Source organism: Colossoma macropomum, unplaced genomic scaffold, assembly GCF_904425465.1.
Source record: "Colossoma macropomum unplaced genomic scaffold, Colossoma_macropomum, whole genome shotgun sequence".
Taxonomy (NCBI): Eukaryota; Metazoa; Chordata; class Actinopteri; order Characiformes; family Serrasalmidae; genus Colossoma; species Colossoma macropomum.
In genome coordinates, this window is record NW_023495588.1 from 234,498 (window position 1) to 255,013 (window position 20,516).

At 39.0% G+C, this 20,516-nt stretch overlaps 1 protein-coding gene across 1 annotated transcript in view; it reads right to left on the reverse strand.

Annotated features, from left to right (window-relative positions):
* The window catches only part of cacna1aa (calcium channel, voltage-dependent, P/Q type, alpha 1A subunit, a), a 141,510-nt gene that overhangs the window by 61,718 nt on the left and 59,276 nt on the right, over positions 1–20,516 (reverse strand). Inside the window, 14 exon segments of the mRNA XM_036563030.1 lie at positions 3,569–3,675; positions 7,094–7,153; positions 7,660–7,789; positions 7,890–8,031; positions 8,782–9,152; positions 9,706–10,187; positions 10,946–11,087; positions 14,925–15,031; positions 15,627–15,694; positions 16,926–17,043; positions 17,185–17,257; positions 18,041–18,172; positions 19,133–19,245; positions 19,737–19,849. Of these exon segments, the coding sequence (XP_036418923.1) occupies positions 3,569–3,675; positions 7,094–7,153; positions 7,660–7,789; positions 7,890–8,031; positions 8,782–9,152; positions 9,706–10,187; positions 10,946–11,087; positions 14,925–15,031; positions 15,627–15,694; positions 16,926–17,043; positions 17,185–17,257; positions 18,041–18,172; positions 19,133–19,245; positions 19,737–19,849 (2,158 nt within the window).

Genomic DNA, 20,516 nt, shown 5'->3' on the forward strand with positions numbered 1-20,516 from the left:
CATCGAACAATCCTTTCAAATAAAGTATCTAAGGTCTATTAATATAAGAGCTTATAGATAGCGCATTACCTCGTGACTAGTACGTTATCCTATGGCCAGCATATTTGTGTTTTAGAAGACCACAATGGCATGATGACTTATCTGCACAGACAGCACGCTTTGTGCGCTGGGTAAATTAGAAGGAAACTGATGAAAATTCTTTGTCCATGTTTACTGTTATATCATAAAGCACAGATTACAAAGAACATTTCCCTGTTCTCAAGTAATAAACTGAGAATGCAATCAATATATTAACATAAGACACATTTTAGGCATTCCTTATTTTTGCTGGATCTATAAACGCACTAAATTGTAAAATCGTAAAATATTGAATTGAATTATATATTTTGTGTATTGTTACACCCCTAAGGGTCACTAGAAGGGAGAAGGGGTCACTCTAAGAAAGTAGGGGTCACTGTAAGGAAGTACAGGTCATTCTATGGAAGTAGAACACTCCAAGGAGGGGGGAGGGGTCATTCTACGTGAGCAGGGGACACTCCAAGGAGGCAGGGGTCACTCCAAAGGAGTCCAGTTCTGGTTCTTGAAGGCTTTATTCCAGCACACTTTGGTGATTTTCCTGTTCAAACATACCAACTAAACCTACTAACAGCTGTGATGGACTAAGGCTCTCCAGGACCAAAACTAGACAGCTCTTCTCTAGGAAGAGCATGCAGAGCTTGACTTACAGTTGAGTAATTAAATCATCTGCGATTTGTGAACCCTATCAAGGAGCCATGTGCTGAGTTCTGCACTCAAAGCTTTGATAGATGTTCATTATGCAGTTATTATTCCTCAACGATCATTCTATAGTTTATACACATATGTGCCAAGTGTATGTATTCACCGTGGGCACCTTTCACAGTCCTTGGAGCTTCATTTAAGACATTTAACCAAATTTATTTACTATAAAAGCGCTGCATTCAATTCTCACAGACTGGAAAAGATGCACATTTGCACATACACAGGCCTGTACATATATATTATTTTCTTCATCCCTGTCTCGCATTCAAGATTAATCTGACATGCTCAGCTTTCCTACATGAAGGCCAACCACATGCTGATCACCAAGCCTGGGCTTCATAACGGCCTAGACATGCATTTCAGACTCTGATTTTAGTTCTCTCTTTCTTTCTCCTTCTCTCATGCTCACAACCCAACATTCTATACTTTTGCCCACTATCGTTTCTCTACCTCAGAGGTCAGAGGTCAGCCCTGGGCTGCTCAGTAAGTGCCTTGTGGATGTAAAAATCTTACTAGACACCCAGACACTTTTTTTGTTGATAAACACATTAATACAGAAAGAGACCATTTTACTAAGAAAATGCTACACTCGCCAGCCTAACGAAATCTACCATAAAGCAATGCCAGAGAAATCTTTATTAATCAGTGTGAAAATATACTACGATGTATGAGACAAATGCATCTGCCATCTAAGTGAATTTGTTTGAATATCAGATGAATTTTTTAATACTGTATATAACATAATGTTGTATCCACCACTATGAAATGAACGGATCCACAAAGACAGCTTAAAATGTAAATTATGCAACTTCATCGGTATAAATTATCAAAACAGCTAATACATTCCTGTGTCTTTTATCTTTTTTCAGACAGATGATTCAGATTTCACTGACATTGCTGCACATTAGCTCCATTACTATAGCCAGTCTGCTTACTGACATTACGTTTGGTCAGGCTTCTTGACTGGCTCATTGTGTAAAGCTAGGCTAAGGCTAATTCAAGTTTCATCTCGATTGCAGCGCTCTATAATTGCTTTACTTTAAACAACATTAACATTAGCCTATGCTATGTAGTGTCACTTATCTTGCAAACTAACATTACCGCCACTAACATTACCAATGCTGACAAGTTATTAATCTATGCAGACCTTATACAACAATAACTCAGCACGGTGTCTGGTAAGTGAAGAAAATCTAGCCACCAGTTATAGATATTTACATTTTGCTGGTGGTCGGTTTTAATTAGCCACTCTGATGCTAACCAAGCTAAACTCTAAAGATGCTCATAAACTTGGGGTGGGCAATATGACATAATGCTATTGTTATCCTAAAAATCTACATCACAATATTTTGTCAGCACTTAGACACTGACCACCCGCACATTGCAGGTCAAAGACAGCGTAATTATTTCTGTTTAACTGGATTTAGTGTGATACATAAAATAAACAGCAACTGGACTCACAGTAATGTGGCACTACTGGTGCAAGTGGTCAACTGCATTTTATCAAACCTCAGAAAAACAAAATACTGTGTTATGTATCTTGTATTTTGAAATGTCTTCAAGTGTCGTGATATTATATATCTTGCCATATTGCCCACCCTATTTCAAAGGTGGTCCTACCTTTCTTTCTCATTGCAACATTTGGCCAGATGGCATGACGCTGAATCCTGTAGCTGGCCAACTGCCTCTCCTTACCTTTTACTACCTCCTCCACTTCTCCCTCTCTGGGTCCATCTTTTCTTTTCTCTACCTGGCACGATTCCTCTGTTGGGGTTTTCAGTTGAGCAGAGGACGCAGAGGCCTGCGCGCTAAAGGGTTAAAGGTGCCTGTGGTCACCACCCCCACGGAAGTGAGGGCAAGGGGATATGGGCAGGGATTTTGGTAGGCTCAGAAGTTTCATGAGCAAAGAGAAGGGGAAGGGGAGCAAAATACGCCAAACACACAGAGTGAACGACAGTCAACTACCAGCCAAAAGATTGGAAGGAACAACGTAAAAGTTGATATAAAAACTTTTTTTTCAAAAGATCACAGACAATAAAAGGTTTATTAACCTAGAACAGACAGGTTTGTTCCTAAATATGTGTAATTACAGTGAGTGCAATAAGTCATTATTAATGGATTTAGCTCCTGCTGATTCTCCAGCAGAGATTTAGCGAAGCTCTACTCAGATCCACCTGATTCCCCCATTAAAATGCTCCTGAAGGCTAAAGAAATTTTGTGCTGTTATACTTTGGATGTAAGTCTAACTGCACCACTTTGATTTTTTTTTAGTATGTCATGCTCATGAACTTATTTACAATCAATTAAAATTTTAGTCCTATGAAACCAAAAGACTAAATTTAATATAATAAATTAAGTGATAAATTTACTTTTAAGTCATTTGATGGAATTTTCATTGGTTTGACTGGTTTCATTGAATAAATGAAAAACTGATTCAGATTTGTGCTGGCTGATATGGATGTTAATGGGTTAAACTAGATTTCAATGTTGTCTGGCCTTTGCAAAGTGACTTATTTTAAAAATATTTTTGAAACTTCACTTCTAGCTTCCATACTTTTGGGCAAACAGAAAAGGACAAAATAGAGAAAATGAAAGTATTGATTATATAGTGATTATGAGTAAGATAGAGGGACAGAAAGTCGCTCGAGGGTGCCGGGGGCTGTGCTGGCTGCATTGTGTCGTTTGGCCTGTAGGGGAGACAGGGGAGGGCAGCAGGCAGGTGGAGTAGAAAAAGACTGAGGGTTTCAGCAGGACAGTGGGGATGGGGGGGGTCCTGGGGGACACTTACGTGAAGGCGAAGGCCACCAAGGCACCACTAACCACAATAAAGTCCAGAATATTCCACAAGTCACGGAAATAGGAGCCCTGATGAAGCACCAAACCCAGATCCACCATCTAAGAGAGAGACAGTGAGACAGAGAGAGACAGAGAGAGAATAAAGAGAAACATGTTCGCTGTAAGAGACCAAAGGTCTGAAATTCTGAAACAAAAGTTCACAAGCCTTTTCACTGTCAAAAACTGTGGCAAAAGAGCTTTTCTTTCCAGTCCTTGGGGAGGCTCATGCTCTGAATTTGCATAGTTGGCTCCTGGAGGCTTCCCCAGCAAACGAAATGACTTTTATTGACAATCTTTTATTGACAATTTTAATCCCTTTTTTTTATAGAAAAGGTGGGGCCCACCCCAACAAACTTGGCTCCCAGATTTTAGGTCACAGGATATTTTACTCTTCAAATGATTACCTGATTCCAGATCTGATTTCTCTAATATTCCTGCAATTACTGTTTACCGCCCTAGAATTAACAAGAAGGAAGCCTAGAATTAACAAGAAGGGTAATTTTAACTATCTGATCACTCCAAGTCGTCCCCCCCTGCCGCCCTTGCAAAGTAATGTTACTACAAAGGCTCTCTTAAATACCAGGACACTCTGTAGCAAAACTGCATTTGTTAATGCTCTTCTCAGTGATAAGTGACCATGATTTGGATGTTTTTAACTGAGACATGGTTAAGCTCTACTCATACAGCAACCCTAACTGAATTAACAGTACAGCTTTTTATACTCTGCATGCTAAGGAAAAAAGGGGACAGACTACCTACATTTGTGTCAGACAGATTTACCTACAAAAATATTAATTTTGGTAAGTTCACCTCATTTGAATATTTAGCAGCTCTATTAAGTGCCAAGCCCCCAGTTTTAACTGTGGTAGAACACCAAAACTTGTGTAGTCTTTTCTTCTCGATTTTTCTCTTTCTTTACACATCATGAGACATGACAGGATTCTTTCAACTGGTGATTTGAATTGTCATGTTGATCCTTCTACCAACTTCAAAGCCAGTGATTTTATGCAACTTTAAATTTCTTTTGATTTTACTCAGCATGTGACTGAACCAACTCATAAGCAAGGTCATACTATTCACTTGCTATTTTCTTGCAGCTTAAGCATTCATTTACATGACATTTTAGATGAACCTGCATCAGGTCATTACTGTTTATTTTTTTAACAAAGCTGTAGCACCAAAGACACGTAAAATGGTACAGAAATGCTGCTTTAAAGAATCAATGTTAGCTGATTTCATGAAAACGTTTAAGGGAATGCAGTCCAGCAGTGTGCTTTTGACAGTACCTGACCAAGTTGTGTTTTTCAACATTAGGATAACTGAGGCTCTAGAAGTGGTTGCATCATCTCAAACCAAAATGAAAACACAAACTGAAGTCATACCCTAAAGAATAAGCAGTTATGATCTATCAAATTTGACTCCTGAAGAAAAGAACGAATTTGGGGAAAAAACACTGAAAAATTCTACAGATCTGTATAATAAGGCAGAAGCAGCAGTACTTCTAAATCCCTCAACAGACCCACAACAGACAGACTTTTAAATCCCTCACTAATACTAGACAAGTTATCTTCAACCAAAATTGAGGAATTTGCATGGTTTTTAAAAATAAGATAATTAATATTAAATCTAGTATTTAATTCACCAGAACACAATGATTTTAGTCAAACGAATGAAGTCGAGCTTCTCAGTTAATGCCCATTACATGCACCTTGGAATGAGATCCAATCTTCTTCTATAAATAGGTTTATGATTCCCTTTGCAGCACTGTTTTATATGTTGTAAACAGATCCCTAGAACCAGGGTGCTTTCCAGATTCACTTAAAACAGCTAGTGTAAGACCAGTTTTCAAGAAACACAACTTGGGCTCATGAGTCATCGTAAGTAACTACAGACCTATTTTCAATCTGCTCTTTCTGGACAAAATCATAGAGAAAGTGGTGAGGAATCAGCTAAATGTTTTCCTCTTACGCAATAAAATATTTGAGAAATTTCAGTCAGTGTTTAGGTCAGGTCACAGTACAGAAACAGTCTTGGTAAAAGTCGTTTATGACCTTAGTCAGATCACTGGCGAGAATAAAATATCCCTGCCCTGCTGGACCTCACTGCTGCATTCAATTCTGTTGATCACCGTATATTGTTAGATAGACTTGAAAATTGGACTGGACTTTCTGGAAATGTACTTAAATGATTTTACACATATTTGACTGATAGACAGTACTTTGTTACACTTGGTAAACTTGTAACAGGAAAGCATGGCATTCATCATGGTATACCACAGGGGTCTATCCTTGGGCCACAATTATTTATTTATTTTTTTTCTTATACGTGTTACCACTTGGTCATATCATCAATATACATGGAGCCAACTTCAGCAGCTATGCTGATGATACACACCTTTACATCTCTGTTCACCTGAAGGAATAAGTGCTGTTGATCAGCTAGTTCATTGTTTGTCAAACTGACTTAAATAAACAACTATCTTTTTCTTTTGAAAAAGATAAACTGGAACAGTTTTAAAAATGCATTTAAATGGTTAAGTCTACTCAAGCTCTGTTTCTTACTGAAAGAGAGACCAGTAGTAGGTTACACAGCTCACTCTACATCTCCAAACACACAAAGAGAGACAGCAGAATATGACTGTGAAATACCCCTGCCTGTTCACATCCATTTGTATGAAAAAAAAACAAAAAACAAATATTGAATACATATTATATTAGGGAAGCATCAATTTCATTTTTTTGAGACAGAGTACGAGTACATATTGTTTAGTACTCGCCAACACCGAGTCTGTTACCATAATAAGTAACCTACTTAGAATTAAACAGTTGTTAGTGTACATGAGTGCACTCCACCTTAAAAATTAAATCACTAAATCTAGCTGATATTAAATGAAATGCATTAGCTAGCTATGCTACCTTGGATCCAGTAGCATTGCAGTGGAGCCATTTTATGTGCACATGACAAAGTCAGAGGAGTGGGCTTGGTCAGAAAAGTGCTTCTGTACAGTTGTAAGTAAAGTATGATTCATTGTTTTGGTCCTCATCTGTCTCTTTCAACAACAGTCTCTGAACAGTGACCGGCATCTGAGGTGCTCACTTGTGGAGTTTGTCTCAGAGTCTTTTGTTTGGCTGTCGGATTGTCACAAAGTTACAACTATCTCACTAGATGTGCACACCCTCACTCACTACGTTTGTTCATTAGCGCAGCAGTGGACACTTGGCTTAGGTCACACAGTATCAGCTGGTATTGGAATGTTGGTACTGCTGAATTTTACAAGTACGTGAGCATGATATCGGGCCGATACTCAATGCCAGTATCCGTATCGATGCATCCCTATATTACATATGTATGTAGAGTATATTTATAGTTAACATAATACATAAGCACAATATACCCCGATCTCAGAGGTGCACAGATTTTTAACAGTCATGAATTCCAGATGCAGGCTGCAGCCACAAAAGCAAGCAAAGGCCTTTACCTTTATAAGCATCTCAAAGGTGAACACACCCGTGAAGACATAGTCGAAGTAACGCAGGACCTGCATACAAAAAGGAGAAGGAGGAAAAAGAGAAGAATCAGAAAGAGTGCACAGATGGGTGTATGGATATATCTGTAACTATAAACATATTTTCGGGTTTTGCATGATTTTCATTCTCAAGTCAAGATTTGTGTTAAAAATTCAGATTCTACAGAGCTCTAATTATATACTACACAGATTTCTACCTTATATTTAAAAACAAAACACTGCAAAGTAGCACGTGCTTGTGCTAAGTACTGATCTTATAAAACTGCAAACAATATAGATATAAGATGTCTACTTTTGATCACTGACAGTGGTTTCCATGAAAGATGTAAAATGAGAGAGGCTTGGAAAAGAGCGAGGGGCATATTAGAGATACATTTATTTTTGTGTTTCCACATGCATAGATTTTTTCAATACTGTACTGACATCGTTACACACTTAAAATATAGACAGACAGAAAGTTAGGGCGGGTCAAAGAAAGTGACTGAGTATATGAAGGTTTTACAGCAAGTTTGGCTTACATTATTTCGGGGGGAGTCGGGCCAGACAGGGTCTTCAGCAGCCAGAGCAATGCTGCTCATAGCAATGACCAGCAAAATACACATCTCGAAGTACCGCAGAGTTACAACATAATGACACAACCGCCGAAACCTACAACGCAAACATAAAACACAAATAATTGCCAACAAGTGTCAGCTCCTTAAAATGCAAGGGTTTAGACCCACACTTAGTTTGGAAGCTGTGAACTCACGGGTTGGTTGTGGACAGAATGAACATGGAGCTATAAGGAGGCATGGGTTTAGGCCCTCCATCATCTTTATCATCATCATCATCATCGTCGCATTTGGTATCTTCCTTCTTCGGCAGTGGTTCTGTGTTGGCATTCTTATTGACTGTGGGACGGAGTTCAGCACAAGGAAAAAGCTGAGGCAGACATTTTCACACATCAAAGGACATCAGAACAATTGTTTAACACAGACTCCACATTTTTCTCTCAAAGGCCCTTCATATGAACTACACTGACGCAGCAATACTGCCCTTTTGAAAGAACATCAGTTCAGTCTTCAGTTCTGGAGACATTAAAAAGTATTAGGCACCCCCTGTCCAAAAAACCAAATATAGCCACATACCAAAAGTTTGGAAACACTGCTTCTAATAACATAAAACCAATTTTACTGTAAAAACATATATAACACAGTTATGATACTAGTAGTCAAATAATTCAAATTACTCATAGGGAGCTTTAAAAAGCTTAGATTTTAGGAAGCCATGAGAAATGTTAAGTGTCCAGAATGACGAAACGAACTGTAGAGTGCCACATATCATTGAGCATTAAGTTAGAATAAAATTAATCACCAGAATGCCTCATACCAAAAATGGTGATGAAATTTTGAGGTAGATAACTTTACAAGAGATGGAAATAGATCATTACAGTGTATTAATTATTTAAACGTAAATTTGAAATATTAAATAAAGCATCCAAAATACCTTTGTGTGGCTAGTTTATAACAGGTGAATGTAGCCTGGGTAAGTCATTATTGCATAAAAGAACAAGAAGTAGGAACTAAAAGAAATTAAACATTTTTGAACAGGTGTTTATATTTCTGATGCTCATTAATCCCTCTCTCCCCTCCATATCTCACCCTGCAGGATGGCATTGGTGGACGGAAATATGGGCGGCATGTCTATGGCCGTGTAGTCAAGCTTGGTGTCCGGGTTAGCGAGATTAGCAAGGTTAGCTATGTTAGCGAGGTTAGCTGTGTTGGAGGTGGGGTTGGTAAGGATGAGGCTGCTCTCTGTGCCCAGGTGGGTGCCGTGGGTGCTGTTGGTCAGGCTCAACAGGCTGCTGTGGGGCGTGGAGTGTTTGCGGGTGGCTAAGGGCACCAGGGGCTGAGTGGCTAGCTTGTTATTCATGACGTTGTCCAGATCCTCGCTGTACTGGCTATCCTGCCTGGACAGAGTTTTCTGAATGGGTCGAGTGGTAGATAAAGTGGGGCCACTGCTGTGACCATCCCTGAAGAGCATGAAAGAGAGAAAGAGAACAAGAGTGAGAGGCAGTGTAAGTAACAGAACAGCAACACTTTATTTGTATTTTCCACTAAACATTCTTTGCAAATATTCACCTTTGTAAACACTCGTATTTTGACATCTAAATATCCATTAAATTCACCTTGATTTCTCCTCCAAAACTCTCTAAATCTTCACTCTAATTCTAACAATTACTCTAATCCAATTCTTAAATTAAGTTTAACCAAATCTTTATCTTAACCCCCAAAACCTAAAAGGGGGCAGGGCTTGACTGGTCAAGTGTGCCCGGCTATCGGCCAATTGGTGTAAATCTTGCACTTTTAAAGGTTAAGTTGCCAAAAGAATTCTTTGCTTTATCCGATAGAACACAGATCAGGTGTTCTTAAACTTTGTGATCCTAGGACCAGCAGAAAATTATTACTATACAGTTGCCTTAGCGGACTATCAAATTAAAGTGGGATCAAATCCTTATCCGATAGCATTTGCACAGATAAATGCAAAAAAGAGTGCACAAAAGAGTAGCGTTCTCCCAAACTCACTTTCGGGTCCGATGCCGAACCCTCTCTCCTTGCTCTCCTTTCTCCCTTTTCTCTCTGTCGCCATGGCGATGGCGCCTTTGCCTGCGCTCCACTCCATCTTCATGCTCACACTCTGTCCCTCCCTCCGTCCTGCGGCGTGAGCGTCCACTCTGTCCGCTCTGCCCCGCCCGTCTCCGGTGGGGCTCTCTCACACCGCCCTCGGGCCCCTCACCACCCCCTTGGGGTGGTGTCTGTGAGCTGCTATGGTTGCCGCCATCTCTGCGGCTCCGGTTCGACTCAGTGGATTCTCCTCTCTCTAGTGGCCGTCCAGGGCCACTGGGGTGGAAAGCTGGTGGTTTGTGCAGAGGCTCCTGACCACTCCGCTGGGCCTCGCCTGGCCGCATTTTGTTGGTGTTGTTGTTGCGGTTCTCCTGTGGGTCCACCACCAGCGGCCGGTCCAAATGAGTCTTCATGTCCGGGCGGATGTGGCGAGAATAGGACACCTGAGGGAACAGACAAGGGTTGGAGAGACGAACCTACACCCACCATAATTTATGCTAGCTTGATTACAAAAAAACAAATGTTTGTGCGCATTAATGTATATGCACAGCAGCCACAACTGATGCACATAAAACTAAAAGAATAACATGCTTGTGCTCCAAAGTCTTCCATTATATCTTAATAAAGATAACAACTTGTTAAACAACAGATGCAGGACCAATATTGAAATTTGTGGGTGTAACTGAAGTGCTATCCATGAAAACTACCACAAAATACATGCTTGAATAACTTGAAATTAGGCCTGTACAATATGAATAAACAAATGGAAATGATCTATAAAGTTTATTATTTCGATGATGATGTGACGTGTCAATAATTTTGCCATGCCAATCTAACTAAATTTTGAAATGATTTAGAACTATTCAGTTCTAGACACTGTAAAATTGAAAAAGCTGTGGGTTCTAATTATGTTGCCTGCACACATCTACAGCTTGAAAGAGTGCACTCTTCTAATAATCGGTACTATTAGTTCCAACTTTTCCAGACTTTTATCATAGCCCTCAATGGAAACTCATAATGCAATGATGATGAAAACATTATTCATCATGCAAGCCTATTCGGGATAACAAGCACACTCTGATCACAAACATGGTTACACTTGTCTTTTAAATGCGTATATAGGTAACATCCAGATACAGATGTGTTTTAAAGCCAACTGTAAAAAGGGTCTCTTTCTTCCTCCAGCTCTCTTCCTGCTTACCTTCCAGCGGTCCTCTGGGTCCAGCTCATTGTAGAGTGCCTCCCTGCTGGTCATTAGGGTTTGTCTCCGCAGCTCACTGGTGCGCTGCTCCCACACCGACTTAGAACCCTTATGGTTCTTCTGGTTCTTCTGTTGCTCCTTACTACAAGGAGATTGGAGGGAAAGGGAGAGAGAAAAAGAGAGAGATAGGGAGAACGGGATAGAGTGACATCAGCATTCTGAAGGTGTGACAGATATGAACAGAGGAATGTAGAAGGGTTTCCGCCATCGAGCCTCTATTCTACTCACAGCTACTGCAGCTATTCACACAATGACACTGATAGGGCGCTGGATCGGGAAAAAATCATCCACAGAGAAAGAGAAAGAGATAGAGAGAGAAAGTGAGGGAGAGTGAGAGTGTAAGAGAAACAGAAATGATGATAACTACGGAGTCAATAGAGAGAGAGAAAGAATGAAGGTGAGAGAGAAAGAGAGAGAACAAACTTCAGAGTCTACAGAATACAGGCCCACCTCTTTGGGCGTGGAGTGAGTAAAAAGAAAACAAGAGAGAAAAAACAGGACTGGATGATTGATGAAAAGAGAGCCAGTAGAGACAGAGTGAAAAAGAGAAAGAGAGGAGAAGGATGAGGAACAGGAGAGAGAGGAGGATGAAGTGGAAGACCATCCCATCCTTCAGGCAGACTGAGACAGCATAAGTGGAAAGTCTAGCAGGGAGGAGCGTATTTACACACCAACCAAAAGTGCTGAGGCTGGGACCAGACAGGAGGGGAACAAGGGAAAGAGAGCGGAAGAAAAAGAATAAAAAGAGAAGAAGTGCATAAATACCAGTCCAGAAACGGTTCAGAAGTGTTGAGATGCTCAGAGTGAACGGTTACGCTGAGGAGGGAAACAGCACGTCAGAGATACGCAACAGCAGAGTCTCTAACACACACGCTCACATACATCCTAAAGCTGCGCTTTAAATCATATGTTTATCGTTATCGCGATCACGATAGGAGTTTTTTACGACAAACCTATTGGCTGCAATGACAGAACAGATTGAATTACCTCACACAAGCAGCCCCAGAGCAATGTAATTAGATTGGCGGGAAAGTAGCATCAGGAACAGCAAGAGCTTGAACTGTGCCCTTAGAGATGAGCCATATGACGATATCATATTTTGTTACTGTGATAAATTTTGTTACAGTGACAAACAATACGCTATTCTGAGCATATTGTGAGTGCTTAAAGACAACTGCACATTTCATTACACAGACAGCATCATTAGTCCTGTTTAACTGGATTAAGTGCAGTACAGTATGTGAAATGCTGAATACAGTTCACTGTGTTCACAGTTCTTGATGGCTGTTTTTAAATGTGACACTACTAGTAAATTGTGACTGTGTGTCATAAATAATGTGATATGTACTGTGTATCAGGAAAATGTCATGTAACATTGTGGTATGATATTTTTTAGAATATTGCCCAACTTCTGCATGCCCTCCTGCATGGAGAGCACCTAACTTAACCATTTAGCTAAATGACCAATTACTAAGCACATCCTACTATGCACATTGTGTGTTAAATGTGTGAAGCTGTAATGGCTACTACCAGGAAATATATATTTATTTGACAATAATGCTGTTTTTTTAGCCTGTGCTCAAAAATGTGCTTGCAGTTCTGATGTACATAGCTATTAGTATTTCATTTGTTTTCTTTTGAACAATCCATCCTGAATGGTGCTTTTATATATATATATATATATATATACATATATATGTATATTTTTTTTTTTAGATTTCTGTTTATTCAGCAAAAAAACTCTTTACTTGTGGTACATCTAGTCAGCGTCACATTATTGTAATCAAGATTTATCACTTCTCATATCTTCATAATGATATTGTCATCATGCACCTCTAACATACTCTGTCACAAACACACACACACACACACACACACACACACACACACAATAAACAAAGCACAGACATACAGGGCCAGTTTCCCAGACCCATTCACTCTATTCCTAAACTAAAAAGAATTTCCAATGGAGATTCACCTGTGGCTCTGCAATTTAGTTCAAGATTAAACTTAGTTCATATCTGTGAAACCAGCCCACAGACACAAACACTGGCAGGCGCACACAAAGGTAAACACAAGCTACAGTTCTGCACAAGCCTGAACCCAACCTATACCCACAGCTTTGAGACCTGACCCAACCAGGCCCTACTGGTGCTGCTTGATTTGAAATCTGAAACCGAATCCTCTGGCTCTGCTGCGACTGTGTTGCTGAAGAGACATCGCGCTAGTCCTCCTGCTATCACAGCTGAAAGTATTATTGCAAGCTCTGCACTGTACAAGACCAGTCCATCTCAGCTCACCCTAAAACACTCAAAAAGTTATTCTTCACATTCCTCTGTTTGCAGGGGACAGGAACTTCAGAGTTGCAGTAGTTGCAACATTGCTAGCTCGTAGTAAAGGTATGGTAAACACAGAACTGCCGGCCATAAATAACAACTTTGGAAACATCCTCAAGCTCTTTCGTAACGCCATTATTCTGACTTAGAGCTGCACATTTTTTGCTCAGTGTGCGCCTTCTCTTTCACCATTCTGGCTTACAACGACTACAAAATATCACTGAGCTGGGAGATTTTTTGAACAGTCATTCTCAATTGTTATCGAATTAGCTACTTTTTTTTCCCAGCAACCATCCACAACTGCCTAAAGCCAGCTCCATGAGAATCAATGCCTTTAACAACAGCGGCCTACAAATATCACAGAAAACACGAAATATTTAAGGCTACTATTTATAGCAACAATTTAAACGTGGTTTTAAATCTTTTTTGTTTGTCTTTATATATAAGGATGTACAAAGGTATTTTGCACTTGACCTTGCCCAAAAAATAAAAAAATAAAATCAAGAAAATGTTCTTTTCAAAGCATGAAGAAATTCTTCTCAAATGTAATTGAGCAACAAAAACAGTTGACCAAAGTGCTGTTCACAAAAAAATATTTGAAATCTCAAGTAACCATAAACAAAATAACCTAATACACGGACTAGCTGATAAAGAATAACAGAATAAAATGTCTAGCCTTTCTTGCTTCTCAATGTAATATGTTGTAATGTGATTTGTAATCGTGCAAGTTGTGATGAGTATATTTCATTATATTGTCTTTAATTTAAGCCAACCTTTGTGTGTTATAAAATATTTGCTTAATATCTTGATATTTTGAGATCATAACATTTTTGACTACATCCTTATAACATGACAAACCGTAACACCAATAGCCCAAACCCCAGGCCCGTCAGGCCTGTCAGACTCGAGTTGGGCAGTAGACCTCTAAAATGCGCAACACATATGCATATAAACACACATATGCATATAAACACACATATGCATATAAACACACATGCACTCTCTCTCGCACACACACTTCTCTGTCTTTTACCAAATCAGAACGTAAACTTGGAACAATTGCAAAAGTGACTGCTTCACAACAGCTCAAGAGCTGAAAATATTGAAACATGCTGTTCTTCCACACACATTCAAAGCCTGCTAACTATGCAGTCTCCACTGCAAAAGAGACCACACACACACACTCCTTTATTTCTCCTACTATGATGTCATTGGGCTTCATACTAAATACTACTGGACTAAAAGTGGATTACTTCATAAAATTAATAAAACGATTCCTTCACTCCTTCAATGTTAAATTCTTTTAAATTAAGGTACCTATTCTTTGTACATAAAGGACAATTCCTTCAGTAAATTAGACAGCATGTGGAGTTCCTAGAGCGTTCCCTTGAGGGAGAACAGGAAGCATTTGCCCTTTCGCTCAGAAGAAGAATCAAAGGAAGTCTAGTTCTTACAGAAGGTGGGCAAATGTCAAAGATCAAAGATCGCTGCTGTGTAACAGAGGAAGGAAGAGGGAGGGAGAGAGGGAGGAAGAAAAAAAAAGAAAGAGTGTGGGAGAGAGAAAGAAAGACAGAGATACTCACGCTGCAATGGAGAGATTGGCTGCAGACAGTGGACTCACTTCAGCCACCTCTTTAGCCTTCTGAAGAGCAATTTTCTGATTGGCTGCCTCTTCTTCCTCCTGCTCATCCTACATGCAGGAAAGAAACTCAGGTATTAAAGGAAATTCAGAGGAAAAAAGGTCTAATCTGTCTTATTAGGCCTACCATGATGGTCCTAACTTTGTAAAGTGCTTGTTACAAAAGCTCCACATTTGCCACAAGCCAAAGGGGCAAAACCATTTCTTCTAGGTTACTAAGGTTAACATTAGGGTTAAGTTTATGGGTTAGGCTTCATACTTAATACACATAGGTACATTTATAGTACTGTGCAAAAGTCTTAGCAGCCAAGACAAATTTTAAATTTATTTATCTAGGCAGAAAGTATTGCTACCAAAAAGCAGCACATAATATTAACATAAATGTGTAAAAAATGCATTAATATGTTAGTTAGAAGAACACAGGTTTATTTCCACTGTTTCAGCCATTTCCTGGATTTATTACATTCCATCAGAAGTACACCTAATTTAAAGCAATGAAAGACTGGATAGACGAAATTGCTTAGGTACTGGATGGTAATTCTAAATACTAGACCTTCTTTAGGAGAGCTGTGGAAATGATTATGCTAACTCTCTCCATCTTCTGTGTGTGTGTGTGTGTGTGTGTGTGTGTGCTTATTTACAGTACCTTGGTCAGCTCCTGTGCATTGGCCAGATTGTCCACAGCGATGGCCAAGAATACATTCAGCAAAGTGTCTGAACACATAGAGTTATGGTAAAAAACTCAGAGACTCTGACTTGTTAATATGCGTTAATATAGTTGTCTGTGTGCATGGCATGTACTCTACTGCTGGAATCACTAAGTGCGCTCACATGCACTTAATAATCCGATAACTGAAGAAAATCGGATTTTGTCAGTAATCCAAAAAATGTGTTAACATGTACTTGAGTAATCAAATAATGGGTAAACTCCTGGTCTACAAGAGTCAGGCAGTAATCAGATTTCTGCATGCAACCGGCAAATAAACTCAAAGAAGAGTGTGACGTAAACATGATGTAAAACCCAAAACTTTATGCTGCACCACTTCACCTAAAATATGAACATACATCAACTGGAAGATGAAGAATATTTAAATCCTTCATTTCATCGAGCATGTATTCTGTTACAGCTTCGCTCCAAAAGTGTTTTGCTTCCATCTCGTGGCAATGCCACATGCTTATTTCCGGTACCGCAGTCTGTTTTCGCACATGCACAGACTGAGAAAACCAAAATAAATACAAGTAAGAGAATATATGCACTAAGAAACCTGATTACTGAGCTAAAATCCAGCTCTCTTTATCGGATTTCTTCACTGGATTTCTAGATCGTACTCCGATCTAAGAAATCAGAGTATGCTGTTTACGTGACCATTTGGATAATCAGACAACACCAATTTAATTTTAGATAAGTATATAATATATACTCAGTATGTAGTATGCCAGTCCTGTGCAATTTAATAGCTTTCAAATAATTAGTAGAAAGTTAAGAAAGTAAATAAAAATAGAAATAGAAATCTTAGATGAATCCACAGTGATGAAACAGCTTTTGGTGACTCAAAAATACTGTAAAGAGATAATTACAGTATAGAATTTAAAGTATAACTCAAAATCCTTAAATTGTAAAATTCATTTAAAGTTTCAATATTTCAAACATCTAAAAAAGCAACAAATTTTGTATTCTCAACAAGCACCCTTGACACTCTTTTTATTTTTCTTTTCTACACAATTTAAGACCACAAGATGCACATTTAAGCTGTGAACATTCCATTAATGGACCCATACAAATGTTCCAAAAACGAGTTAGAAGAAAAACTAATTAAAATACATTACAATGTGCTTGTCCAAGTTTATTCCTAATCCTATACAATTAATGTTTTGTAGCTTTTCTGTAAAGCCTACAGGATGCATTTCCTGGTATGCTTATGTGTGTTCATGTGAATTTGGATACAGTTGCCGAACAGAGTGAGAACGATGAAGAAAATGGAGAAGACCATGCCCGTGTTGACTCCTCCCTGAGACTCAATCCCATCATACATCACCATGTTCCAGTCTTCCCCAGTCAGGATCTGAGGAAAAGAAGTAATTTTCAACATTTTATCCATATCTTAAGATGCTTTTGGGAAACCAGCCCAGCCCTGTCAGAACCAACTACTGTATAATATCGTCATTTTACATATATATCATTATATAATATGATCTTTACTTGCCTGAAACACTGTCATTATTGCTGCAGGAAAGGTATCGAAGTTTGTTGGAGGTGTGCCACTTTCAAAATTAAACCTAGAAAAAAGAGGATTTTTAAAAAATGTTTCCATATAACTATAAAAACTGTTCATTTCAAGAGCTTAACCAAATTCACATTATCAAATAAATTAATGTCAGGGTACTGAACCTTAACAGGCTCTTCAAAATTAACGTGTTTTCATGGAAGAGTGAGATACTACATTGCAAACCGAAATGCACATTATGACTGCACTGCTTATCAAAAGTTTGAGGACACTATTCTGAGACAACATTATCACACATTTGTGCCAGTATCAGTAACAATGCTACCTTGGGAATAAAGCCAAAAGACAGCCATTTTATTCCCTTTGTTGTGATTTTAGCAGTCATCAGCACTCAAACCCTTTAGGTGTTTAAAGCACCTCTGGGCCAAACAAGCTTTAATATGTGCTTTAAACAATAGTTTGGAAAAAAAAACTGTCAATTTTTTATTTAGGCAAAACTTGCTCTTCAGGCCAAGAAAAACACTTTGATGCACATGAAGCTGAGTGTTAAAGATAAATATACTCGAAAGATTAGCACAGAGCTGCTATACGCTGACGACAGATATTTTTTCTTACTTAATTGAAAACTGTAAATTAAACACTTAAAAAATTTCAGAAGATGGCAAAGTGTTTCTCAGACTTGACAGGCAGTGTGACTGAATTATACATACATACATCATGTGTGACTGAATTAAGTTCAATAAAAAAATTACTTGGTGAAAAAAATAAAAAAAACTGTGAGGAAAAGTGCACGTTTTAGTAGTGAACGATGAGATTATAAAGCTGTGCTACTGACTGTCCTCCGAAAAGCTGCATGCCAAGAAGGGCAAAGACCACGATGAAGAGGAAGAGCAGGAAAAGCAAGCTGATGATGGACTTCATTGAGTTCAGCAGAGACACCACCAGGTTTCTTAGAGAAGCCCAGTACCTGAGGGAGGGGGAGAGAGAGACCGAATATTAGTGAAGTCATTGTTACATAAAGAAGAAATGTTCAGCGTTAGGGGAGACTAATTTCTCCCTTATCCAGAACGCACCCGATCAGGTAAGACACGTTTGGTGTCTGATGCTTTGCTTCTCCTTTGCTTTGTACTGGAGCTACAAGGCTAAAGTAGCTAACAAGTAAACAAAGCCTCTGTAAAACAAATTAGCATCATGCACACTGCATGCCTAAAAATGCTGAGTCATTAAGAAGCCTAAAATAGACTTGCTTGATACTGAATTATATGCTGTTATCTAAGGCTGCACAATTCCTTATTAAATGGGAATCATGATTTTTTTTTTTTTTACGCAGAATTGAGATCATAAAACTCTATTCTGATTCTTCAACGAATTCTTAAATAGCAACACTTGCAACAGGTGTAACAGCAGCTCAGAGCTCAACATAAACAGCTATTACAGCTTTGTTTGTGAGACACTTCATGCATCCCTAATACAGTCTGCATAATTGACATTCAGTAAAGAATCAAAATATAAAAATGGACGAAAGTATAGACAAACTCAGGCTTCTTGATGGCTGCTGCTACTGTTCTAGCTATGCACTTTTGTGCATGTAGTGTCAAACAGTGTCAGGAAAAAACAAGAAAAGCAAGTTTATTTGAGATTACTAGCGAATCCAACAAAGTCTGAGGCAAGTGTGTGATAATGAAGGCATGCAGTTAGCACCCTGCTAATTAGTATTAGCATTATATTCGCTCCCTTTATTTGTTAGCTACGTTAGTGTCATTGCTCCTGTGCTAAACTAAAGAAGCAAACTTCAGACACCGAACGTTGCAGAGTTGGAAAACTGTATTCTTTTAATTTACGCTGAGATGGACAGAGGGGTGTACGAAATGGACAAATGTGGGGACAGGAAAGACCGAGAGACGAACACAAGACGCAATAGACTCACTTGGTCACTTTGAAGATCCTCAATAACCTGAGAGCTCGCAACACACTGATCCCAAACGAGGTCCCAGGCTGGATCATAGCCCAGAGCACCTCGAAAATGCTGCCACATATGACCTGCCACACACACGCACACACACACACAGGGACACACACACGGAACACACACATTTAAAGCTTCATCAATAACGGCAAGCAACAAGAACAAAGGGCATGAACGTCGTAAAACACTGACAACGAGCGTGGGCTGAGTTTTCACAGGCTCCTGCCTGATCGCACATAGATACCAGAAAATCTTGGGTAAAGCAAAAGTAACTGTAACTACATTTTATTGTGTTGGGTTAGACGTATGTTACACATTTATTAACAGAATTCAGCAGCTGCCTAATGGCTACTGTACTGTTAAGTTTCGAATCAACCAGTTTTATGTTCGAGGAAATGTGCTGAAATTACTGTGTGTGGTAAAGTGTAGATGAAGATAGGGCTGAAAAATGCTGAAGTATTCCTCTGCGTAATACATGCTGAAAAGGGTCCTTGCTTTTCACTTGTGGTCACTTTGTACAAGGAAAGCTCTTGCTGGACGACAGAGAGGAGAACTGGGGACTTACGATGCAGTCGAAGCAGTTGAAAGAGGAGTGAAAGTAAGGCCTGGTCCCCAGTCCATATATCTTAACGCACATCTCAGACATGAAGATACCCAAAAAGATAAACTCTGCGAAGTCTGAAACAGAGAGAGAAGGAAGAGATAAGAGTGAGACAGAGAGTAAAGAATGGGAAAGAGGGGAAGGCTGTCATTGATTAAGCCCTTGAGCTTGCAGTTATCACCAGTGATAACTGAAGCATGCTTATATGCATTACTTCTCACTCGTAGTTCACTGAAATAAGCAGAGGAATTGTGTGGAAAGTGCAGATTTTATCCACATTTGATCCACATTTTGATCCACAAGTGCGTTTGTAAGTAGAAGAAGAGATATTTTATTATGATTTGAATTTGATGGAAAGTTAGTATTTTATGTCCTTTTTTGCAGAATGACAAACGTCCTTTACATTCTGTCATTTTCTGACATCAAAACAAACAGAAAAAATAAAGAAATACTCACTAACAAAGCCAAAATACAATAAATAAATCATTTAAATATTTATTTTTAAAAAATCATAGGAGTGTCTGCTAAACATGCACGTTACTATCTTTATGACAATGTAAAATTAATCAGTAGGGACAGACACTACCTATTGCCCTGTGCCCCAAGCCACAACTTTTTCACATTTGGGCCACTAAACGTACAGAGCCTTGTACTCATCTTGAATAGTTTTTTGCAATCTTATTCCATTTTAACAAACCTGTTTTGTTGTAAATTAATTGCATCTAATCAGATTTTGAATTCTGT